The 27,244-nt window shown below is 39.5% G+C and overlaps 1 protein-coding gene and 1 long non-coding RNA gene across 2 annotated transcripts; one reads left to right on the forward strand and one right to left on the reverse strand.

The window, feature by feature from the left end:
* Nucleotides 1-738: 738 nt before the first annotated feature.
* LOC141908430 (SCO-spondin-like) lies at nt 739-14,398 on the reverse strand. Its single transcript, XM_074798478.1, has 29 exons — nt 13,941-14,398; nt 13,566-13,698; nt 13,208-13,387; nt 12,864-13,043; nt 12,625-12,783; nt 11,678-11,791; nt 10,745-10,909; nt 10,184-10,348; nt 9,843-10,007; nt 9,233-9,397; nt 8,812-8,976; nt 8,558-8,722; nt 8,141-8,305; nt 7,152-7,316; nt 6,521-6,685; nt 6,276-6,440; nt 5,866-6,030; nt 5,580-5,747; nt 5,231-5,395; nt 4,869-5,033; nt 4,617-4,781; nt 4,286-4,450; nt 3,740-3,904; nt 2,951-3,115; nt 2,579-2,752; nt 2,230-2,364; nt 1,641-2,054; nt 1,525-1,539; nt 739-1,103 (listed from the first exon to the last, which is right to left on the reverse strand). The coding sequence occupies exons 1-29, from the start codon at nt 14,232-14,234 to the stop codon at nt 1,045-1,047; spliced, it is 4,830 nt and encodes a 1,609-aa protein (XP_074654579.1). The 5' UTR covers nt 14,235-14,398; the 3' UTR covers nt 739-1,044.
* Nucleotides 14,399-23,872: 9,474 nt separating this feature from the next.
* LOC141909330 (uncharacterized) lies at nt 23,873-24,270 on the forward strand. Its single transcript, XR_012619689.1, has 3 exons — nt 23,873-23,882; nt 23,970-24,082; nt 24,176-24,270. It is a non-coding gene; the product is annotated as an uncharacterized LOC141909330 (long non-coding RNA).
* The last annotated feature ends 2,974 nt before the right edge of the window (nt 24,271-27,244 follow it).

The following is a 27,244-nucleotide window of genomic DNA, read 5'->3' on the forward strand; positions in this document are numbered from 1 at the left end:
TGATATACTGGCGTAGGGAAACCGCTTTACGATGAAGATTTTCAGAAAGTATGTCGCAACGTTTGTTATGTTTTGAAATTAGGAACAGTTTAACACTCATACACTGAATAAACTTTGATACTCACAAGAGCATGTTTTGAAATGCCTTTTCCGGTTTGTTATCAATTAAGTGTACGGACACTTTTCCCGCAGAGCCGTGGCGATCAGAGAGGACGCGAGCGGGTTCTGTCGGTCCAGACCGTAGTTGGACGGGCAGTTAGAGTTCCACTGGTAGCAACTCCAACCAAATTATAACTTCTTGATGTCTCCGCATGATTTTGATTCCCCCGAGAGAATTATTCTGGATGTCCTGCGTCCTATCACTGCAGTGGCCCTGATGCTCGGCGTGTCCCAGACAACCTTTCGCCGTATGCCACCGGCCCAAGGGGTGACCTATTTGGTCAATCTGAAGATTGCGTATGAGTGGCCTAGATAGAACGATATTTGAAGGATCGCGTTGGACATTATCTACAAGAGTCTATGTTCACATAAGATGATGATGGACGCAAGCGTGCCACGACCACCAACAAACTACTACATGTTTGTACATGTTTATGTAACATCTTATAACATTCATATTCATTCAATCTCGATAAATATTTTTTTCACCGCGAAGAAAAAATCTTAATAAAGACAAAGATATCAAACTTCAATATATCGTTTATTTCTGTTTAACAATCATTGAGTGTAAATAACAATACTACTAACTACAATTCACCATTCTGTTCTCCGTCGCTGCAGCCAGCAACAGATCAATGGACGAAGTGACCAATATCAGTAACAGATCAATGGACCAAGTGACCGATATCAGCAACAGATCAATGGACCAAGTGACCAATATCAGCGACAGATCAATGGACCAAGTGACCAATATCAGTAACAGATCAATGGACCAAGTGACCAATATCAGTAACAGATCAATGGACCAAGTGACCGATATCAGCAACAGATCAATGGACCAAGTGACCAATATCAGCAACAGATCAATGGACCAAGTGACCAATATCAGTAACAGATTAATGGACCAAGTGACCAATAGCCTTGTTCAAATCCTTCTTGAGAACCTGTGAAATATTCAGAATAAAGAAATACACTTCAATAACGTCATGATACGCGCAGTAATACGTTAGTAGAGAGCGTCGGCTTTCAAAACGTGCAGAACTATTGTTTTTGAACTAAAGAGTATAAATATTTTTATATCCTAAGACTAGTCTTAAGTTATTAGATTGGCTATAGAACGAAGGTGGTCTTAAAATGGGCCCTGAAAATTTGGGCCCTATTTGCCGGACAATAATTAGCAAAATGGCATTCAAAAATAGTTGTCGACATTTAACAGTTTAAATCATTATTGTCATTCGTGCTTGACATTAGAACGATTGAAAAAATGGAATCGAGAAAAAATGAATTTTTCAAATCTAGAAATTAGAAAATATATGATAAAAATGTAGCGTTTAATGGATGTATACATCGAAAGCGTTGTGGTACCTTTTCTTTTTGCACCTAAATGAAATAAATGTTAAATCAATAGGAATTTAGAAAAGAGTTTATATGATTTTCGCAATGTTTTTCTTGTTACATTTCACGAAAAGAAATACGCGTACCGGTATCTCCCGCACGGATTTTAGTCACTGGTAAATCATTCTTGTCGGTAATCCAACCTGTATCCGATCTCCAAACCTGATCGTTAGCATCACAGTTACACGCTAAACCCGGTCTAAAACAGCTGTCAGTCATCCCGCAAGCGCATTTCCCGCTGAACGAAGCCCCGCCCCAGTTATATCTCTTCTGGCCGTCGATATTCTCCCAGTATGTGATGTGGCGAGTTTCTGAACCGGCAGAAATTGTAATAGTGGCGCTGTAACATCTCCAGGTCAGCTTCTGTTTACAGCGACTCGATTCAGCTTTCAAATCCATCAGGTCGTAAAGTTCGATGTGTTGATATCTGATTTTTTGTTGGTATTCTCCGGCCCCCTCGTAGCCGGATACCGCAACTTCCTTGTCTTTGAAGTCGTGATCTACAAAACGAAAATCATGATTCGAAAAGGGAAAATAATTCAGGACCCAGTTCCAAGATATGAGTTCTCAGAACTACGCTTTGCTGAATTGAGGAAAGCCCTTAGTTCACCTCAAACCAGAATTGTATTTTTCGCAGATGTAAATATATGATTGAAATATAATCATTATCCTTACTGATTATAGTGACCCCGATTCCGCCCTCCATTTGCATATCACACGTAACCAACATGGCCAAACCTCCGATTAGAATTTCAGCCAAACAATTATCAACCATTCCCAGAGATTTCCACGATTTACAGGAAGTTTGCACTGAAAAAGAAAACACAAGCACAAGCGATAACATCAACAACTGAGACACAGAAGATTCATTTAAATTTCACAACAAAACATCGTCGGCATAGGACGGAAATCTACATCAGAACTTCAATCTTAGATATTTAAGTGTCTCAAGTTTCACGTGTAATTTCCTACATAAATTACTTGCACATTTATTTGTGCGAATCCATGGATATGATTTACTCACAGGGTGTACAGCTGTACCGGTGACATTTCTCAGTTTGCCTGGTATCACCAGAACAGGGTAAGGTTTGATAAAGAGTTGAATTCAGTTGACAGGATCGCTGTCGATTACGGATTCCACCGCCACAGGTTACAGAACACGTTTCCCACGTGGCCCACGCACTCCACGTTCCTTCAACTATCAAAACACAAATAAATCAGATTTTCTTTTTCTAATTTCGAAAATGAGTAATTATTCATCGTACTTTCTTAGATTAATGAGTATTATATACGGTGACTAGTATGGATCTGGTCTAACTTTTTCTGAGGAAAACACTTGATAAGTTTATGTAGATACGTGTTAAATTCCTCTAAATGATAGATAGAAGCTACTTACGCGGACAGGGGTTAATGTTACATTGTACGGTTTCGTGTCGCGGACCGACGCATTCTGTACCACCGTGAAACGGCCCCGTGCACGTGCGATTTCTACGAGTTCGACCCGTCCCGCAACTCTTGTCACAGGGCGTCCAAATCGACCACTCTTCAAATCGACCATCCACTGCGGCAATAGAAAATATATTAGTATCAAATACATAAAGTATAACAATCACGTTGTTTGTTGCTAAAAGTAGCTGAACGTCGGTTACACATTTTCGTTCCTTTAAGTTCTATAACCGTTATGTCAAAAAGTTTTATTTCTAAATCTAACAGATGCTGTAATTCATGAAAAAAAATCCGATATCATTCTGTTTCACATTCTCATTCACAACATATACAGGTGATTTAGGTGAAATATTTCATATTGATGAACATTGAGCGCAGTGATCTGAGAGGGGTCGGGAAGGAGGGGGTTAAACAACGCTAGCGTCAGGGATGCGTGCGACAGGGGGCGCGCGTGAATAAATCAACAATAAGCGACATCTATTGATGAACCTTTGCAGTCTGGGTTCGCGCATATAGCCGTCTGGTCGGCTGGTCCAGCGCATGGCTGTTCATTATTAACGAGACATACGCGTGTTCTGGAGCGCGTCTGAAACCCACAGGCGCCTGCGCAATCAGACCAGTCAGACCATGGTTTATAGTAACTTGCAACTGTATTGAAAATCATTAAAACGATCACAGTTCGAGCACCAATCCATACAGAAAGATAGATTTGTTAAAGAATATATTTCGGAACTCGTACCTGGACAGAGATGTGTATTGCAGGTAGATATCTGCGTCGATTCTCCGATGCAGTCTTTACCGCCGAACCGCGGTGCAATACAGACCCGGAATCTCTGTTTGTATCCGGTCTCACAGGTTTTATTGCATTGACCCCAATCGCTCCACATTTCCCAAAATCCATCCACTACAACAGCAAGTAATACACATAGCCAAACTCCCTGGTTAGCCATTAACCATTACATATTACATTAAGAAACCATGCACAGAGCAGAGCCGTCGGAAGGAATTATTCAGTGGCGAGGCTTATTTCTGAAGGATGGTCTGGGGACGGAGATGCGTTTTGGGGCCATTTTACGGTCTCATTCACAGAAGCATGAGAAGTCGTGAACCAACCACCTAGTACAGAGAACGACCAGCGGTACAGCGGTACAGCGGTACAGCGTGCTTTTGAAACAATTTTTTGTTATGCAAAACAGTGGGGCGGCTTTGCAGAGTATCGGGGTAGAAAATGAAAGAATTATAAGATGAGACAAATCGATGATATACGAATTTCAGCACGTGATACCTGGACATTCCTGTGAGTTACATTGGTCAGACTGTTCACGTGACCCTAAACAGTCGATACCTCCGTGAAACGGCCCGATACAATGACGATACCGTTTGGAGATTCCTCCCCCGCAGGAGACAGTGCAACTACTCCATTGCGACCATTCGTGAAATATACCATCAACTGAAAATAACATCCCAGAAAATATTTACAACCAGCATAAAATTGTTCTTTTTGAAAAAAGTATGATGGTTTCTTTCTAAAAAAATATCCATCGACGAAAATAAATGAAGTATTTCAAAATGATGGTTGCACTGAAGTAATCGTTGGCGGTGTCTGTCAAACGAACCCGGACAGTTGTGGGTGTTGCATTGTTTTTCATCTACGAACAATCCTTGACAGGCGATACCGCCGAAATATGGTCCATCACAAGATCTATTCCTGAACCTGAAACCACCTCCGCAAGTCTCGTTACAACTTCCCCACGACGACCACTGCGAGAATTCACCGTTCACTGAAATATCAACAAATTCTTAGCGTGAATAAATCGCGTTAATCATGTGAAAGACTAAATAAAAAGCGCATAGTTGAGATAATCGACCTGGACATGGTTTTATCGTGCAGTTTAGCGAATCTTTCATTTTCTGCTTGCACGGTTTTCCACCGTAAAACGGCCCGACGCACGAGCGTAGTCGATGTACTTGACCCTGGCCACATGATGCGCTACAGTACGTCCAAGCTGACCATTCAGACGGTACCCCATCCACTAGAGAAATAATAATTATACATTCATGATTATAATCTGAGGATTTTGATTGTTTTATTTCTCTAAACAGAAGAATCTTTTTCGAATTATACTTAGCGATGATGACAATACACTGAATAGCGAAATATATGTAGGTAGCCTGTGTAAACGTTTCTACAAAATTAAGCAGCATTTATTCATTTTTATCAAAAACATGCCTGGACATTCGAGTACGATGCATTGCCGTGTTTCGTATAGACTACCCGGACACTGGAGACCTCCGTGGTACGGTCCTATACATGTACGATTCCGTGACTGTTGTCCAAATCCACACGTTTGACTACAAAGCGACCACTGACTCCAATTGGTGAGAATTCCATCGACTAGAAAAGCATACATTTGCGACATATTTTCGTGCGGCTGGCGAATAAGCTCAAGATGGTTTGAGGCCGTGCAAACATCGAAAGCCAAAAACAAGGAGAAATTTAGATATTCTTTCATAAGCAACTGAATTAAAGCATCATGGAGTATATAAACATAGCGTTCAAGCTAGGTAGGAAATCTTACTGGCACACGGATCCAAGTTGCATTCTTCTATATCGGTGGACTCGCCCTCGCAGGACCGACCACCGTGATATGGACCTTCACAGTGTCGATCGCGGTGTCTCGTGGCGTTTTTACCACATGACTCGCTGCAACTGCTCCATAAACTCCACTCTAACCATTTACCATCAACTTTAAACAACATATGAACATGTATCATTAGCAAAATCAACGTCAATTCAATACAACATGGATTAAAGATGGAATAACTGATAAGAATTATTTCAATTCAATTTCATGAATATTTCACCTGGACATGAGAAGTTATTGCACGGTTCGAATTCTTCTTCGGGGCCCTCGCAAGATTTGCCACCGTGTTTCGCGGGCGTACAAATTCTGTATCGTCGCGAGGTTCCTCCTCCGCAACTACTGTTACAATCCATCCAACGAGACCATTCACTCCAAGCACCGTTTACTGTGTGAAAAGATAAATCTGATTTAGATATTGTACTGGGAGACACGTGCAAAAGATGTTCGCCAGGGCATGAGACTTTTTTGTTCAAGTATACAATGGATCCATTTTTTCCTTTTTTTCATTACTTTTTATAACGTAAAATTCATGTAACTGTTGTCATTTACATAACTATCTATGATGTGACTGCGTTTTTTAGTAAAGAAATAAACTAATGAGGATAGTATTTTTCTATCTAGAGATTTTACCTGGACAAGGGTTGTCATTACAGTTCTCACTGTGGACTGTATCCCCCGAACAAGGATTACCACCGAACAGTGGCTGGTTACATGTACGCCGTCTCAGTCTGTGGCCTCCTCCGCAAGTTTTATCACAAGTTTCCCAATTAGACCACGCGTTCCACGTGCCGTTCACTGAAACCATCATGAGATCATTTTTACAAAATTAGACGATATGATATGAATGTTAAATCTAAGATTCGGATGATGATTACCGGGGCAACCGTCAGTATTGCACAGTTGTTCATCAATTGTGGATCCTGTACAGTTATTCCCGTTATAAAACGGTCCGATGCATGTTCTGTTTCTAGTCCGGGTCCCGCCTCCGCAGGTTACCGTGCACGACTGCCACAAAGACCAACTTTCGAATATACCGTCAACTATTAGATAATCATCAGCAATTAATTAAGATTAATATTTACTGTATTGAGAGCTGTCGGGGAGCTGGGTGAAATAAATAAAGATAAAGACAAATAGTACTTTGAAGGCGAACTAAAATCATCGTAAGCTTTCACTTCAAGTGTATCATACCCTTTTATAAGATGCATTTAAACTCCTACTCACTTGGGCATTCGATTAAATGGCAATATATCTGTTCGAACAAATTTCCTATACACGGTTTACCATTGTGTTTGGGGGGTGTACAAACTCGGGTTCGAGCCCGAGTTCCGTTACCGCAACTGACGCTACATGCCTCCCAGACACTCCACACACCGAGAACACCGTCAACTGCGAAATTTATTACTAAGTAACTTTATCATTTTGTAAAAAAAAGTCGAAGAAATTCATGGGCTGATTCTGTGGTTAGTCTGGTGAGTTAGAAAGTATCGTCGTTATTGTGTTTACCTGGACAGGGGTGTAGGTTACAGACTCGATGTTCGGTCGCGTTTCCCACGCAATCATCGCCGCCATTCGCTTTGCCGTGACAGACTCGCAGACGAGTCTGCGAACCACCGGCGCATTGCTCGCTACATTGCGACCACGATTTCCATTGCTCCCATTCTCCATCAACTAAACACAGCAAAAACAGCATTAAATCACATTCTAATTGATTATCGAATACAGAAAGTCGGATAGATTTTGAATTGACACAAGAAAGATCTGAGCCTGAAGCCCGCACACAGGTATCATCCTAAGCCTGAACCGTGCACGCAGTATCATAACCTCGTAAGTTAGCTAACGACATTATAGCTGCCATTTTTTAAACTTCGAACTATCTTTATACCGATATCGTACTAACTTTTAAGTGCAGTAAAATATTGTGCGTTTATATGTATTAGAATTTTGGACTCCTCAGAAACCGCCGAACACTCGGGGGTGATTCACAATTCAAGAGAATGATGATAAGGGAGGGTGTTATTAGTGAATAGCGACCACACTTGACTTATTCAAAATGAGAAGTGACTATATCTATTCCTACAAAGCAAATAACATGATATTTGAAATATCCACTACATTTGTGGCTAAACATACATTCTACCAGACAACACCAGTCTACAAGCTACCATACTTACCATTCTCAGTTACAGCATACTTTTATCTGAGCTTATGTTATTTCATCAATGCAAGTGTTAAGGTTTTTTTTAAATAATTTATGATGTAAATCACAGTTTAAAAAATATATCGAAATTAAAATGCGCGCTACAAAATCCTTGCCTTGTTTAAAAATGTGACACCAATCATTGTAATTTTCATGCATTCAAATCCTGATTTACACGATCATATGATTAGTAACAACAATAACAACATTTTAGATTATTGATAATATATTTGTTATAAGAAAATATATAAAATTCTGAAATAGTCAAATTGTGACTTAAATGAAGTGCAAATACCTGGGCAGGGATGTGTGTTACAGGATTGTTGATCGGTCTCGTCCCCGGGACACTGAGCACCGCCGTAAAACGGACCGTTACACTGGCGACTACGAGCCTGAGTTCCATTACCACACGACACCGAGCACTGATCCCAGCTTCCCCATTCATTCCAAACACCATCGACTAGAAATTGATAACGATCATTCAGCGTGCAAACACTTTTTCAGGTGGTTCTTTGGGTCCGGTTCCTCAAAAGTCGGTTAAACTCTAAACAAACAGTTGAATATTTTACCGACTTTTGAGCTACCGGCCTCAGGGCCATCACCAAAGAATATCTAATCTCCAAACTCCACAAATGTGTATTTTGTTAGTCTTAGGTTAAATGAACAAAACTTAAGGTGAGTTTCTTTTTCTCGAGATGGAAGGACAGCTTACTTGGACAGTTGACTAGTTCACATTCCTCGGTGTCTGTATCGTTACCAGGACAGGCATTTCCGCCGAAATACGGGCCATCACATTGACGAGTACGATAGCGAGTTCGGTTTCCACAGGTGGCGCTACATTGAGACCAATCACCCCAGTTCAACCATACACCATCAACTGATTAGTACAGATAGAAATATCAATGTAACACGGGGAAATATAGGAAAACATAAATGCTATGAATTTAGTAGGAAGACGAGACTTACTGGCGCATGATCTGATGTAACAGAATGCAGTGTCTGTGTTCGATCCGGGACAAGCTTCACCGCCGTGAGCCTGGCCGTAACACTTACGGGTTCGTGTTTTAGTTCCGTTACCGCAGGTATGACTACATGGATCCCATGAACTCCACGGTTCCCATTCTCCATTCACTATTTCAGATGATAAATACCTCACATATCTTATTATGAATATGATTATTGAAATTCTGGCAGAAACAATGGCTTTGACATTTCTTCACGATCCTTGACCTGAGTGATTTGACTTACACCTGCCACATAAAAACCGTAAATATAAAGATTCAAAGACTAAAATCTGTTTAACAGATTTTAAACTTTGAATATCGTTGAATCTTCATATTTTGAGTTTTTTGCATATAAAATTCAAAGACCTGACACTTCGACAAACCTGGACATTCTCTCAGTTTACACGGCTGTTGTTCCTGTTTAACGCCCGAACATTCAGTGCCGTTGTATCGCGGAGGTTCACAAGTTCTGTTCCTCGTTTGAGTCCCGTTTGCGCAAGATACGCTGCAAGCCGACCACGTCTGCCATTCGTGGAAATAACCATCAACTGCGAATAGATTTGGAGATTAATTAGAATTGAAAACCCTCAGAACACTTAAAGCCGCTTCAATTCAATGAGACGCCTACAGCTGGTCTCCACAAACAAGGAAGGTACTGTTTAATTCACTTGAAGAAAAATCACAATATGAAGACGAACTAAGAGAGTAGTGACGTTTCGAATCGATTCTATCAGGCCATATTCTAAACTGAATCGATTCGATACGTCAAAAGATGTTCTCCTAATATCTCTTTATAATGTGAGTTTTTCTTCAAAAGACGTGTACAATCATGGACTCTAAAACGAAGAGTCCATGGTACAATCTAACACTGGTAGTTTCATAGAAACAGCTCATACATTTCATCATAGTTTGACAAGTATTTGAGGAGCTACTATGACTATTGTTTGAGAGTCCATGTTGTGACTTCTACATTAAGAGACGACAGATTTATACCTGGACAGTGATGAGTATTACAATCACGTTCATCACGACTGTTACCAGTACAATTCTCTCCTCCGAATTGGCCATAATTGCATTCACGGACTCGAGATTGGCGTCCAGTACCGCATGTTTTATTACAAGGTGTCCACGGCGTCCACTGCCTCCAATTTCCTTTCACTAGAAAATATCGAATATTTTACATCAAAAGATTTTATAACAAAACTTGTAAGAATATCATAATATTTGGAGATAGTTGCATAGTCATGGCTTAGATTAAAGGCCAGTCTCAGACCTTCTTTTGGACCTAAGTCGCGACTGTGCAACTGGACCCTATTGGTTTTATGATTATTTACCAGGACAGTTATGCGTATTACAATCTTGTACCATAGTCTCGTCTCCTGTGCAGTTATTGCCTCCGTAAAAGGGTCCGTTACACGATCGTGATCGCTGCTGTTTACCGCCATCGCAATCACGATCACACGCTCCCCACGCCGTCCACGCGTTCCAAATACCATCGACTACAAGTCAAACAATCGATGATATTACACAAATAACTGATTAAAAAAACTGAAAAATTTAACTATTCATGTATGATGTTAGATTTAATATTAATTTAAAGACCCATTGTATACAAATTTAAAAGATTAAAAACGGAATTTATTTTTTCAAGAATTAAAATCTAAATTTAAGGGACCCGATGTCACAACTGACGACAACTTTTTCTATACTGAGTTCGAAACATTGTGTCTTTTTATCTCCTTTTTTAATTCTTGATAAATGAATTTCAATTTTGATCTTTTGAACTTGTATATCATAGTGGCTCCTAATCGTATCAAACAAATACTTCGGTCTGATCGTCGCTCTAGAAAAATAGAATATTTCCTTTTATGTATTTCATAGATATGTCTACTTACTCGGACAATAGTGAGTGTTACAAAGTTGAGTTTCATTTGACGAACCGTCGCACCATTTACCATCATGTTGAGGAGTTTGACATTGACGAGTTCGAGTCTGTGAACCGTTACCACACGACAGACTACACTGACCCCACGTACTCCAGACCAACCAGACACCGTCAACTTTATATACATACATATCAATTTTCATAAAACAATCATAACTGAAGCCACCTTTCGAAGCGAATATGTGTAAAGCAAAGCGTAGTAGATTTACAAATAGCATGACATCAAAAAATCGTATAAATTCATTTTCTTAAAATCATGTGCGATATGGAAAAATAATGCGTGGAAATTCGAAATACGTTAGTAACATCAGAAAATTGGAGTTTTCAATTCTCCATTTGTATGTAAAAGACCCACAGTATTGATGTTTAACGACGAATATTCTGATAATGTGATGTTTCGGGAGCGAGTTTATGGGTAACAGTGGACTACACTTTCGGGTAGAATGTTTTTACAGGAAACATCAGATTATTCAGAGATTTATTTGAAAAATGAACGTCAAAACTTAATAATACATATTTGTCATCAATCTTTAATATCGTGGATATTTTATATACACTTCATAGGTTGCGACATGTCTCAATTGATTTCGTTTCTTTTTACTGTTAAGATGAAGTAACGACATATATTAAAATCAAATACAGTTCATTTAGAATTATGTTTCATCGAAATGTAAATTTTTTAACCAGTTTGTAGAAATTATTTTTAATTATACGAATTTTATACTTTATTAAAAGTTGTCAACATCAAATCTTGTTCTTAAATCTGATCGAATGTGAATGATGTGGAAATGTTACTGTTTGAAGAGGTACCCGCTGAGGAGGTACCCGCTGAAGAGGTACCCGCGAGATGTACACGGCACTAAATCGAGATTGTTGAACTTACCAGGACACGGTTTAATGAAACACGGTTTTGATTCGGTGTCGATCCCGGGACACGGTGTTCCTCCGTTTGTAGCGGAAGGATAGTCGCACTTGCGCGTGCGCAGTGACGTACCGTTACCGCATTGTTGATCGCAAACTCCCCAACCGGACCACGTGCCCCAGATACCATTTACTGGAAATTATTCAAACTAAGCATCAATGATTTCTAGAATAAGATGATTGATCGAAGTTCGTTCTATATCGAATGGAATAACATCGATATGAACATTTCATCTTATTACGAGATTTGCTTTTATTTGTTTCACACGGAAATTGTAGCTTCCGCGAAAACCTACATTACGAAAGAAGAGAAAGAAATATTTCCTTGAGTTAATAGGTTATTAAACTTTTGACCAAATAGTCATCTTCACGAATACTGAGGTCATGCATTTCACTCGTTTTTCTGTTTTATTGTGGGTTTTTAGATTAGAAAATGGAATGAGAAAAAGCATCAAAATGAATAAAAGTTTGCAGAAATGAAATACTCACCGATGCATTGAACTGCGGCACCACCGGTACCATCGGTACAAGTCTGCTTTGAACGCCAACCGTCGTGTTCACAATTCTGAATCGCTATTTCATTTCCTTTACACTTTATACCAGACATTATATAGGGTTCAGTTCTAGGACCGAATAGGGCATCAGCTTTGTCAATTACTTTAAAAGAGAGAACATAGATAGTGTACACGTGATAGCCGTATACGTGAGGCTAAGTCTAGGTTCCGAAAAGGGGAACCTTTACTTCTTTTGGTTTTCAGATCAACTTTAAAATTTTTCTCTCTTAACAACAAGTCTCAAATTCGTTTATAAATATAGTTTCGTTATCTCTTTATCTGTTTTTGTATTGCGTCTTTGACGTCACGATGTAAACACATTGAATGAATCTAAAAGATGGACGATGGACGTTACCTTTGAACGAATCATTCAATCCCAGTTGACGACAGACGACACTAGCGTCATTCATATCCCAGTTCTTATTACAAACTTGACCCCATCTCTTATCCACATCGTTATAAATCAGAACTCTTCCCTCTCCGTAAACTTTACCTCCAACGAGCTGTATCGGGACTGAAATTAAACCCGCAGTTTTATTAGATTACCTCATTCTCAATGGAATCTTCCGAAACATTGGGATTCATCATTGTTACCGTTGCTACAAGTGGTGACCTGACACGGTCCGGATTCTTTCGAACCGGCCAGACAACCTTGGTCTGATGGTTGAGCGCCGTTTGGTCCGACATGTAGACATTGACGAGTCCTGGTCCGTGTTCCCGGACCACACGTTGTATTTGAACTGCAATCTCCCCATGTGCTCCATTCATCCCAGACTAAAAGAAAAATAACAGAAGCAGTTGAACGACGTTTGAAAGCAATAAGTTTGAAAACCAGTAGTAAATTTAATTTTTAACGTTTCGACTGTATCCCAACACCCGAAGTCGTCTTCAAAAAAAGATGAGAAACAGGTAAGTTTTAGATTCGATGTTACATTTACCTGGACAAGGGCCTTCTTGACACAGGGCGATTTCAATCGGATACCCGTAGCATTGTAACTGAGTGAGTGTAGCATCGGTGAGTTTATCCTTACAAACTCGCGAACGAGACTTCCAACCAACTCCGCAACTTACAGAACAAACCGACCAATCAGACCATTTATCCCACTCTGGATTCAATGCTGTAATTATTGAATTCAATTATCGACTTCAAGATTTCAACTTATGAAAATGAAACCAAATTTCTGGCATTAAAAAAGACTATTTGTAACATATTTCAAAATCACATATCTTTACTTAAGCTTAATGCCAAGATGATGACCATTACATGAAATATGATATAATATGTGCTATGATTACCTTGCGTGTCACAGTTCTTCCCAGTCCAATGACTACTCGGGCAAACACACTTGTAATCCAGTCCATTGCTTACATCATCGATACAAACTCCACCATTCTTACACGGATACCGAGCACATGGTCCCCATAATTCCTAATTGTTTTAATGTGTAAAAGAATAAAATGTTCTTTGGTATTTTTTACCCAAGCGAATTCTTTGTTTTAACTTAGAAACCTATCATCGTCAAACTATTTTCCAGGGGTCAGTTGCTCAAAAGTTGGTTAGAATCGTGGCCAAACACCATCGTAGAAATGCAATTCAGTATTTCTCCACCAGTTAACTAACTATAACCAACATTTGAGCAACTGACCCGAGTTATATATCTATATGCTTACGTCAGGAGCGATGAACGCATCTTTCGGATACAGATCAAAATGAGGCGCCGTCTTGATGCTGGTTTTCTCTGCTTGGGTTAGAGCTGTTTTGTACATGTGACACGCGTGTTCATCTTCACTGAACGCAAAACTTTCACAATCCATGTCCTTCTTACAATAAGCGGCACATTGCGTCGCTATATAGGTATTGTCAAATATCTTATATTCCAAGTCGGTCATTTTCGACGCCTTAACGATTTCGGCTTGTTCATTGACGGTTATTTCATTCCAAATAAATCCAGATTCATCGAACATCGGAAGCTTTTCGATGGTCGTACTTCTGACCGATCTAGTCGTGTGTCGTCGGGTGGTTTTAGTGGTCGGGGATTTACTAGTGAAATGTGTACTTTGAGCGCTCGAATCATTCGTCGATGATTCATTCGTGAATCTCTTACCGATTGGTGATTCAAGATTTTGCCCGTCTGGTGTTGTTTTGCCGGTCGGAGTTTTGCTGGTCGATGTCGATGTTGTTTGGTTTTTTTCTACCTCTGTAGTTGTGAATGTTGATGTTTCCTCTGCCGCTAAACTGTTCAACTGCACCAATATCATCACCAAAATCTTCAGAGCCAAGAACAAACTACCCATCTTCAGTTCCTTGTTCTTTCAGCGGATTCTTTTCATTTACCAGATTCAACAAATAGTCCGTTTTATATTACTTACTACTTACTACTGTGTCTAGCTAAGTTCTAAAATAACGAATGATACCTCGAGATCTCGTACGCAATCAACAGTCGCCCGATCAGGTATTTAATTATTAACGAGAAATGTTGGCGATTCGTAGCGAAAATTGATGAAATTCTGGCGTGTTTCGTGGTCGTAAAACGATTCACTGAAGAAAGATGTTAATTAAATGAAGATGAAGTATATTATATATAGTGGAACTGGTCTCAGCCCGCACATATATTCTCTATATTGTTTGTATACACGTATATTGTCTATAACTCAATTTATGAATTATTTATTCCTAATGAAATTAAACGGACGTTCGCCTTATTACATCATCTCATAAACAATCGCCGGAATTATTCCATGAAAATATTAATAATTCATAATTATATGCATTTTCTTCGTGTTTCGTGGCGACATTTTAGCATACAAGATGTCCAGTTAAAAAGCTGGAAACTCTGCTACGTACAGTAAGCCATGGGCGCGTTTGAAACATCATTTATGTGTCACATACGTGTAATCCATGAATGTTGAACCGGATTTTGCAAAAACTGAGGAGAAATTGATTTCAAATTCTATTACTCATGAACCTATAGCAGGAGAACACATACCGCTATATAGCGTTTTAGTCATGATTTAACCATGTATGAATGGAGATTCATTCATAGGGCCAACCCTAGGATTTTCACGATTCACAACCAGGCCAACACTAGGATTTCCACGATTCACAATCAGGCCAACCCTAGGATTTCCACGATTCACAACAAGGCCAACCCTAGGATTTCCACGATTCACAACCAGGCCAACCCTAGGATTTCCACGATTCACAACCAGGCCAACCCTAGGATTTCCACGATTCACAATCAGGCCAACCCTAGGATTTCCACGATTCACAACCAGGCCAACACTAGGATTTTTTCCACGATTCACAACCAGGCCAACCCTAGGATTTCCACGATTCACAATCAGGCCAACCCTAGGATTTCCACGATTCACAACAAGGCCAACCCTAGGATTCCCTCGATTAACAACCAGGCCAACCCTAGGATTTAAAGCCCGTAGCCAGGATTTTGAAAGTGGCGTTCTTAAAAGGGCACTTTTGTATGTTCTGTATCCCAGGACAGCGAGCATCGTATGCTCAAAGCCGGAATTCTTTAGCTATTCCGCAAAAACACAAAAAAATTTTTCAGTAGTTTTGGTCAGGTTTATCTCTGGTGCGGGGCCGTTGAAGCGTTTAACTATAACGGAAAACCGACTGTTAAATCTGGAATAACGAATGTTGGTTTGGCATTACAGTTAACTCCGCTGAGCTCGTGGGGACCGGTGATCGATTTCTGAGACCTGCACGAGAATCTCCCCTGCTAGGATTCGACCTCGATTGAAACTCGATACCGACATTGTACATTTTGACATGCGCGGTTATCTGAGACACTATGAAAATATCAATATCAATATCAATATCAAAATGGCGTGCAGCTTAACTGACGCGAAAAGTAAAAACCTCGCCTAATTTCAATCAAAGGCAGCCTCCTTTAAGACCCCAGAAATCAGTATTTCAATATTCGGTAAGTATTCGTAGCATTAGTTAAAATGGCGAAACATATTCCATCTTAGATATTGTGGGTAATCATATTTCAGAGGTGAATCTATAGGCGCACATGGTGAAAATCAGTCAAGCAAGACAAGTTGAAAAACTATTAGGGGCCGATGATGAATTTATTGACCAGGGCGGATCCAGGAATTTAGAATATGGAGCACAAAACAAGCTGACAGTCGTGGGCTTGGGTCTTGCTGTGTTGTGTGGGCCTAAAATATGTTCTTAAATGATTCTTCAGTGAATTAGTTTTGCCTTGCTGGTTTACCAATGCCGTCACTTTTGAGCGAGTGCGTCCACTTTTTGGTGTCACTTTTTTATGCCAATAGTGGTGCGGATTTGTATGAGTGCAAACGGTTCATGACATGAGCGCCTAGCCGCATGCAAAGAACCGGGTTCGTGGCTATCGATTCCTCAGAGATTTCTGCCGATAACGATAGTTTTGAAGGCCGATTTTTCCGATCCTCAATTTTAAGGCATAAACGTACGATGACCTACATTTATGACGTTTTGACGGAGATTCCTCATTAACGGGGTTCCCTATGCATCGCAACAACCAATCAGAGCTATGCACACCTGCTACGGGGTCCTGTCATCAATAGAATGTTTAGTAACACATTTTCCTTGCCTAACTTTTCTAAATCTATATTGTATGAATAGAAATATTAATTTGAAAATATTTTGCATTCTAAAATAGATTTTTGGTGCACCAGTGGTTATTTTGGTGAATAAAATCACAGATGCCGATAAATTTTACGCAATACTTATTGGCACATAGAAAACACTAAACAGGTGAACTAGTATTGTTTAGGATATAACTAATCGTCATTGGTTTTAATGGTACGGCTTGTCCGCGGCGATCCTGTCTTTGCTTCATGACGCTCAGAATTCCTTCACCTACCGTCAAGGCCGCGCTATAGTAAACCTCTTGACCCATGGGCAATTATTTTTATGAATTTATTTTTGTTTTCATCCAGTATCAATTTCAATACTTTCTGTTTTCATTTGTAGACGTGTTGAACCATTTTATAAAGAATTGACATCAGAAACAGTGAACACAATGTAAGTTTATTTCATCTTTTAAATGTTTTCATCGGTTTCAGAAACGGATAATATTCATCTATTCATGTATCTTCATTACTTTCTTTCATGTTTGATGTTGAACTCGGGAGGCAAAACCTAAACCGTAGATAGAAAGCCCTTGATAAATGAACTACAGATTGGAGCGAACAATTTAATTTGTAAGTTTGAATTTTGAATTTCATAATTCTGCAGTTATCTAAGGAAAGAAAACAATCTTTGATTTGTCTATCATAGGTATCACTACAATCGGGAACTAGGATTCAGTACAGGACAACAAGGAATCAGTGCGTTACAAATACGGCTTTCTTGGAATCGGAGCAGGACAACCAGGAATCAGTGCTTTACAGTAATACTTCATTGGATTCTATACAGGACAAGGAATCAGTGCTTTACAATCAGACTTTCTTAGATTCTGCGCAGGAACATCAGGAATCACTGTTTTACAATAAGACTCTTGGATTCTGCACAGGACATCCGGAATCACTGTTTTACGATAAGACGCTTGGATTCTGCACAGGACATCAGGAATCACTGTTTTACAATAAGACGCTTGGATTCTGCACTGGACATCAGGATTCACCGAATGGAAATTCAAGATAAGTTTTATTTATCTCTTATTTGATCAGTTGTTGATTTGATTTTAAGGGACCAGTTTTATAGTGTTTGTTATAAACCATGTTTTGAAATTAAATCTTGGCTTTTACATTTGTTTATTGAATCCAATCAATTGTTTTTATATCGGTGGTGTATATATTTGGTAAGGATTAGTTCGTGGTTCGGATTGTTATTTCAGCGATACATAAAAGAATAAAGCGGGTTTACAGGTTTTCTAAATTGATCAACACAAATGTTATTTTCAATATGAAACTGGTCCCGGATGTCAATAACACAACGTTAACTGTTATCAATCATGTTCCTTTGCCACAATCGAATGTGTTCACTGTAGATTGCTGTAGATTTCAGACTGATTGAACCGTTACAGATACATGTAACATTGTGTACAGATACTGAGTGCAGATTACTGCATTAATTCATCCTGTGATTGAACAGTGATTTGTTCTCTCATCTTCACTATTCCCATCCGTCTAACTAAAACATCAGAAACACTTCAACTCATCTAACCGCGGGGTTCGGGGAGGGTGGGTAGGGTTGGGGGGAGGGAAGGGGTCTGGGAGGGTGGGAGGGATGGGGTCTGGGAGGGCGGGAGGGATGGGGTAAGGGAGGGTGGGAGGGATGGGGTCTGGGAGGGATGGGGTCTGGGAGGGCGGTAGGGAAGGGGTCTGGGAGGGCGGGAGGGAAGGGGTCTGGGAGGGGGAGGGATGGTGACTGGGAGGGTGGGGAGGGTTGGGGTCTGGGAGGGCGGGAGGGATGGGGTCTGGGAGGGCGGGAGGGATGGGGTCTGGGAGGGCGGGGAAATGGAGAGGGAGGGTGGGATGTAGGGGTGGGCTGGGGAGGATGGGTGGTGGTAGGACTTAGGAGGGAGGGGTGAAGGGTCTAGGTGGGTGGGGATTTAGGGTCAGGTACAGTCGTGGTAGTTATTTTCAGTCTTGAACTTCAGGATATTTCAGAAAATGTGTCCCATTTTTCATTGTATAACCAATAGGATTAGTATAAAACACTTTACTGTTAGGCTTCATCACACGAGACTTGAACATGTAATTTTACAGTCGTTATGCATACGACAAGCTGGTTAAATGGAGTAGTTCTATTAATTTTACTGGTTTATAGCGCGATTGCCTTCTATGAGACCCGGGTTTGATCCCCGGTTTGTGCGCGTAATTTCACTGTCACTTCTCTTAAAATCGTTAAGAGATAATGAGATAATTGCCCCTGATTTTTGAATGGGTATTTTTCAATTTTTTAGGGCCGTTATTCAAGTTGGCCACGAATGATGAGTAATTTACTCGAATAATTTTAGAAACTGCTCCCTGGTTACGATCGAAATATAGCTTTATGAGTAATTCAATTAATCGACAATTATTTACGTAATAATTACTGACCTGACAGAGGATCGAATTCGTCAAATGAAGAATGTTTTGCTCTACTTGGAATCTGGAAGCAAGACTTCATCCAGGCTAAATTAATTATTTAGCAGATGGCGACACATTGTGGGCCCGGTGTGATAAGCGATTTTATTAACGCGTGTTAAAACGCTGTGTGAGCGCTCACCAAAATTTGGTCCGGTCTAGACCATTTAGACCGGACCAGGTACATTAGACCGGACCATTTAGACCGGTCTGACTAGTTGTCTGGTGATCGTGGCTAAAAACTCGACATAAAATCAGGAAAACTTTTTATCAATCGTTAATGATTTTATGCTAAGATGTCATAAAATCAGCGAAACAACGGCAAAACCTTTTATTAATCGTAAATAAAGTTACGTCGAGATAATAACTCGACGTAATATGTTGAGATATATCTTAAACTGAAAATAGAATTTTTATTTCTCGTAAATGATGTGCCCAGGACGCTTCCGGTAGGAATCACTTTAATCAATTTTCAGATCGGCAGTACGTGGCACAGATATCACTTTTTGAAGATAGATAAATATCCATAGTAGTTAGTTATTCTAGTGTTTTCACAAATAGGGGACACATTTTCTGAAATAAACTGTATGATTTATAGGTGGAACAATGACGATACGCATTGACAGACAGAGTGACTATTGTTCGGTTAGTTTCATTTCTCTTTGTGACAGTTCGATTATCTTGCCATTTTTCACGATCATATCAGTTTATTTGAAAGTTATTTCATGCTCCGCAATGATTTCAAGTGTTTGAAATTTTATCAGTGCTTCAATTTGTCAGTTTACACGACGTAGCTCTTTGATTTTTGATCGATGCATTATTCCAGACTCTAATTAGTTCCGTATTTTTGACATGATTAATTAGTACACAGATTGTGAATCTTATAGCGGGCCGCACACCAGCCTCAAAGCCGCCACAACAACTACACTGTGACAATTTTTCAGCGACATTGACACCGCAAACTTTTCCCGCGCACTTATAGCAACAAGCTTTATAAATTTGGTCATGTGGGTGACCTGTCTGATCAATCCAACTATGGCCAGTTTTCAAAACATGCAACGCTCAATTTCATGCATTTGTTCAGCAGTGACCATTTAATGGCTAAAAACTGCTTAATAGTATTCTTAGAGTTATCCTTAGTTTAATGCCAACTTAGTATAGTTACTGAACCAGGGCCATGAACCAAATGTAGACTTTGGTCACCAAACCACGGCTTTGAACCAAATGTTGACTCTTTGGTCACCAAACCAGGGCTGTGAACCAAACCTTGACTCTTTGGTCACCAAACCAGGGCTGTGAACCAAACCTTGACTCTTTGGTCACCAAACCAGGGCTGTGAACCAAACCTTGACTCTTTGGTCACCAAACCAGGGCTGTGAACCAAACTTTGACTCATTGATCACCAAACCAGGGCTGTGAACCAAACTTTGACTCTTTGATCACCAAACCGGGGCTTTGAACCAAACCTTGACTCTTTGGTCACCAAACCAGGGCTGTGAACCAAACTTTGACTCATTGATCACCAAACCAGGGCTGTGAACCAAACCCTGACTCTTTGGTCACCAAACCAGGGCTGTGAACCAAACTTTGACTCATTGATCACCAAACCAGGGCTGTGAACCAAACTTTGACTCATTGATCACCAAACCAGGGCTGTGAACCAAACTTTGACTCTTTGGTCACCAAACCAGGGCCATGAATGAAATATCTTAAGCTGTAAAAGTCTATAAAAACACAATTTATTTCTGTTGTCTTCACGAATCTATTTGAGGATGAAATGATTTACGTGGAACTAATGACGTTGTTAATGTAAGAATCATCTGTTTGAGATATTGTATATCAGTGCTTCTGCTACTACTGGTTTTATTGGCAGCTGTGAGGGATTCTCTAAATCAACAAACATGTTACTGTCATTGATTTATTGCTGCCTATCTCTATAAGACATATAAATTTGACGTATAAATTTGATCCAAGTTGGAACTGATGAGTGCCAGTGAGAAGACAAATGAGAAAATGAGAAAAGCCATAAGAAAAAGCCATATGAAAAGAAAAATATGAAGCGAAAAAAATGTAAAACAGCTTAAAATGCTGATATAAAGAGTGGGGTCCGAGAGCAATTCGAAGGTTTAGTGTCCTGCACGCTTAGAGGGCGGGCAGGGGTCTATTCCTACCTCGACTCAAAACAAATTGTGTGTGCTGAAACAAAAAAGACTGAAAAAGAAAAAAAGAAAAAATGGCAAATGATGAAATATGGCTGTAGTTTAATATGTTCCGCTGGGTTCATGTGTAAAAACACAATGAAACACATTGTTTATTATCTATTTTGTTACATATAGACATAGGCAGTTTATAAACATTGATTAATGGATCTTATGAAAAGGATTCCATAAAACAACTTGCTCGTATAAAGCCTCTAGCAGTAGCAGTAGTAGAGAGATAGAAATGTCTAATCTGACTATCAACAACAATGTCATTGGTCCACAACGGTGTTTCATAATGAGAATGATGACATGTTGAATTCGTGAAGCAACACGAATAGCCTCGCTAGTTTTTGATCTATCCGAATCGGCGATCATTCTTGTTCTTGGTTTGTGTTTGCCCTCCACACAACATTGTGAGTGTAGAGGTTTGGTCTGGTTCTCGTGAACCCTCCATACCTCCCTCATTTACCACAACGTTAGTTTAGTTTCTTAGGTTTGGTTTGATAATTTAGAGATAGACACCTCTACAACTAACTGAAACTCACTCCAATTGTTAAAGGAAATCTATTGCGGTCCTGGTTTGGTGACCTATTGATAAAGGAATCATCTATGGTAATAGTAATTGTAATTTATTTCATCATCAATTAAATCGAAACATATCAATATGAAATGCCTGTAGAAATGAGGCCTTGTGATTTTCGACACATTTGAATTCCTTCATCTCTGAGCCTGTGAATGATGCAATCGATTAAGTATTTATATTTGTTAGTTCAATTGATATGATCGTGAAAAATGGCAATTCCTTTTTGAGGTATTGTACAGATAAGTGATGTCATAGGAAGAGACCAAAGAGTTGAGGAGACCTGATGGGTGGGCATTGAGGGAGGGCTTGGTGGGTGGGCATTGAGGGAGGGCTTGGTGGGCGGGCATTGAGGGAGGGCTTGGTAGGTGGGCATTGTGGGAGGGCTTGGTGGGTGGGCATTGTGGGAGGGCATGGTGGGTGGGCATTGAGGGAGGGCTGGGTGGGTGGGCATTGAGGGAGGGCTTGGTGGGTGGGCACTGAGGGAGGGTGGGAGGTATGGGTCTGGGAGGGATGGGGTCTGGGAGGGCGGGAGGGAAGGAGTCTGGGAGGGCGGGAGGGGAGGGGTCTGGGAGGGCGGGAGGGAAGGGTTCTGGGAGGGCGGGCTTGAAGGGTTCTGGGAGGGCGGGAGGGAAGGGGTCTGGGAGGGGGTAGGGAAGGGGTCTGGGAGGGGGGAGGGAAGGGGTCTGGGAGGGCGGAGGGAAGGGGTCTGGGAGGGGGAGGGAAGGGGTCCGGGAGGGCGGGAGGGAAGGGGTCCGGGAGGGGGGAGGGGAAGGGGTCTGGGAGGGTCGGGTTGGGAGGTTAGATGAGTTGAAGTGTTCTGATGTTTTAGTTAGACGAATGGGAATAGTGAAGATGAGAGAACAAATCACTGTTCAATCACAGGATGAAGTAATGCAGTAATCTGTACTCTGTATCTGTACACAATGTTACATGTATCTGTAACGGTTCAGTCAGTCCGAAATCTACAGCAAAATTGTGAACACATTTAATTGTGGTGAAGGAACATCATAGATCACAGTTGTTGACAGTTGTTGTTAACTGTTATTGACACCAGTTTCTGATTGATTGAAAACTTTGAGATGTTACTTGTTGCTCTGTTGTTACTGAGTATTGTTTCTTTTTCTTTTCAGAATGAAATAAACGCAATAGAATCAACTATGTAAAAGGTTAAGTTCAAAGCTAATGATGAATTTCTCTACAGAATTCTCAGGAGTTTTTGTCGAGGATTTGATTTATTTTCAAACTAAAAACTGCTGTTTTACTCTCATTTCAGAAAACACACAGCACCAGCAGCAGCAGCAGCAGCAGCAGCAGCAGCAGCGGGTAAAACCTGTTTGGAAATATATCATCAGTATTCATTATCTATCTGTTTATTTTTCATATCACAGCAGTTTGAGGTGAGTTTTCAATCATTTTAAATCCTGATCGAAGTGGAAATTATCAACGACATATGTTTTTCATACATATTTTCAGCGGACAGAGCGTTGGAGGTTTTAGCACCCAACAGCCGACCTCAAATACGGTTAGCTTAAAAACATTGAGGAAAATGGTGAGAGATGGTTTGAAACTGCTCTTATTTCATTACAACTTCATGTAATTTATGCTTCTCTACATTTGTATTTTAGGGGCCAAAATGATGGTTAACCATTGCAAATCTGCAAACAGTAAACCTTGCATTCTACAAATTAAACAGAAGTCAGAAGTGGTTAGTTTTCTATCGATTTATTGCTGTAATTTGTGGTGTTGTATGTAAGTAATTTTCTCTACATAATTCAACCTGGTTCTTGCTTGTTATACAACTGTATGCTTCAATAATCTATGTTTTAATTTTTTCAGGGAATCATCAGTGCTCTTAACTTTATGACATTATGGCTCTTGGAAGTGAAGTCCAGCTAGAAATGGAAATAGTCTGCATGGTCAAAATGGTACGAAACTAATCCGATAGTCCGGTGAGTTTTTCATCACTCCATGTGCTCTAATTTGATAATAACCTAGCAATATATTATTCTATTCGGTATTTTTATATTTCATTCTCTCAAAAGCATTGAAAGAAGTGCTGCTGCTGCATCCCGTATCAAAATCTCTTCCTCGGGAAATATCGTGGACAATTTGCTACAATTCCCGGTAATCGAAACAGGTAAGAAGAATAGTTAATTCCAGAAAAGCAGACGTGTATGTCATGTTTCTTAATAACACTTATCTATTTCTCGTTACAGAATGAAATCCACATAGAACCAGAATTTACAGCTCATAAGACCCGAGTTCAGAGTAAACCTCAAACGTATTGCTAGATCCTCCTCACATGCATGCTAGTAATTCTGCAAACAAGTGAGACGAAAGCTGTGAGCTTCAATCTGAAACAGATCTCATTTCATAACAACTGAGCTGACAATTCATAGCATTTCTGCATTTGTATTTTAGGAGCCAAAATAAGCGGAACCTTAGACAGAATCTGTTACAAGTCTGGAAATGGTGAGTTTTGCTCTAATTTGATAATAACCTAGCAATATATTATTCTATACAGTATTTTTATGTGTCATTCTCTCAAAAGCTTTGTAAGAAGTGCTGCATGCTGCTGCATCACCTATCAAAATCTCTTCCTCGGGAAATATCGTGGACAATTTGCTACAATGATCAAAACAGGTAAGAAAAATAGTAATTTTCAGAATACCGGTAGCAGATATACATGTGATATATCTTTATTTAACTAATCAATTCTTTCTCTTGACAGAATAAAGTTCACTTTAATTTACAGCTCCAGAAATCTACAGTAAGACCTGGTTCAAAGTTCACCTCGAACATATCGCTAGATTTAACTCACACGTAGCCTAACAATTCTGCAAACAAGTGAGATGAAAAGCTGTGAGCTTCAATCTGAAACAGCTCTTATTTCATAACAACTTAACTGACAATTTCTAACGTCAATTCATTTGTATTTTAGGAGCCGAAATAAGCGGACCCCTGACAGATTCACTGAAGATTTGTTAATGATGGACATTGCTTTAGATCCTCGAAACAAGCACCGGTAAATATCTCTGCAGATTCCAGTCTCTATAAGACTTGCTCTGTTTCACTGTGAATGTATGAAGTCATTTCCTGTTAAAAAGCTTTGTCTTTTATAACCATCCAGTTCAACACTATGATGATGAATAAGTTCTGAGCTGGAAACAGTCAACTATTTGAAATCATTCCACTAGAATTAAACACCATGGAATTACAGATAAGGTGAATTTTCAATCACTTTTTTTCTGCTCAAAGTTAGAATTATCACATCATAATTATACAACTTTTGTATTTTAGGGACCAAAATGAAGCTGGACCTTTCCAATCTGCAAACAGTGAACATTGCGTTCTACAAATCTTTCAAAGATTGAATAATGGTGTTTAATTATTTGGAGTTCTATACGGTAACTATAAAACTCTTATGAAATTCCCACTTGACTGCTAATTCAATCCAACATTTTCGATGTAATATTTGCAGACGCAAGTTTTCACTATTCTAGGACAAAGTGGGGACCAATCGCCATTTGACAGGGACACGGACCAAGACGCCATCTACCTTGAGATTAAAATTGCAGAAGTCTGAAGTAATTGGCAGTATATTGAAGTTTTAAGACAAATGAAAATTTTTATATTGTGCCTGCAGTTTTAAAGTTTAAAGCCAAATGAAAATTTGTATATTGTGCTGGCCAGTGCGGACCTACTGTTGTTCTGTTTGTAATGGTTTCATTGATAGCGAATCATGTATCCATAAAAACAATGGATTCATCCCCTGATCCGTCTCGCAATGCTGTGACGTCATTTTGCTGTAGAAATAAGCTGTTCACTAACTCAGGCGTAGAAATAGATGATTAAAACCCGCTATATACAAATTTAAAAGATTAGACACGTAATTTATTTATCAAGAATCGGAATCAAATAAAACTCAAGTAAATGAAGAAATAACTAGAACAACCTATGCACAAAATAACAAAACCTCTCAACCTGAAGCACTTAACATCCCCGCTCTACTTTTTCAATTCACCTTTTCTTCCTATTCCCCCCCCCCCTGTTTTAGTTATTTCTTCACATCTGACAATGGTCTCTAGAGAGACTCCAAAACATTGTGTCTTTTAATTCTTTTAAATTTGTACAGTGGATTTTCTTGTTATTTTGATTTTTATTGAAAATTTAAATTGAAGATTAACGATGAGCTTTCTGAGATGGATCAAGGGCATGAGATATTTTACACACTCCAAATAATTGCATTAATTTGTAATAGCTTCTACCTCAGAATCCGGTTCCACTGTTCTGGACGTGTTTGTATAAATTTGTGTTAATAACCAGCTTAATTCGTTTTTTTTCTACGAATTAGACATTATACGGATTATAATTAATTCGTATTGTCTATGAATTATGTATAATTCGTAGAATTATCGATTTATCTGTTAATTTGTATCAACTATGAATAAAAACCAGCTAAAAATTGTTTCCATTGGCATTAGCATTGGAACAAACTCGCTGCCACGGCCATTCATTGTTCAGACTTGACTGACAAGTAATTGATAAGCTTGCCAATCAGTGCCAGCAGGTGGAACAATGGGATGGAATTACGCGTCGTATTTTCTTTAGTTTTTAAGAAAATGGACCGTGGATACGGCTACGATTTACGAATTACGAAGTACGAATTAACCGATGGAAATTGAAGTGAATAACGAATTAAGAAATCGGGCATTTCATTTTTGTACGAATTAGGTAGTTATACGAATTAACCGTCGACGAATTAAGCGAGGTTGCCCTATTGTAAATTGACTGTGGGACTAGGTATAAGCCCATGAAAGTTGACAAATATTGACAGGTTTACTTTTATCATGGGACTTTATTTTGTATGAACTGTTGTAATCGTGTTATTTGAAATAAAAACATATTTTCTCTGTTGTTCCATTTATGATTACAGACGCCAGCAGTTTCATAGACTCTGCGTCACGTACATGATAACCTACATCCCATAGGTTCAGTTTCATAATTAAAAAATATTCATTGATCAGGCAAATTGAAATTGAATCGACTTATTAAGTGTTTAAGAAACAAAAAACCAAACATTGATTCCTCTATGTAAGTGAAACCGGGTC

This window comes from Tubulanus polymorphus, chromosome 7, assembly GCF_964204645.1.
Source record: "Tubulanus polymorphus chromosome 7, tnTubPoly1.2, whole genome shotgun sequence".
Lineage (NCBI taxonomy): Eukaryota > Metazoa > Nemertea > Palaeonemertea > Tubulaniformes > Tubulanidae > Tubulanus > Tubulanus polymorphus.

What these genes read in the sequence shown, in the direction of transcription:
- LOC141908430 (XM_074798478.1), bottom strand. Translation starts at nt 14,234, where the DNA reads ATGTTCGATGAATCTGGATTTATTTGGAATGAAATAACCGTCAATGAA. An exon ending in TAACACTCACTATTGTCCGA is followed by an intron (nt 10,349 to 10,744) that starts GTAAGTAGACAT and finishes TTTGACTTGTAG; the next exon opens with TCGATGGTATTTGGAACGCG. An exon ending in TAATACTCATCACTGTCCAG is followed by an intron (nt 9,398 to 9,842) that starts GTATAAATCTGT and finishes ATCTATTCGCAG; the next exon opens with TTGATGGTTATTTCCACGAA.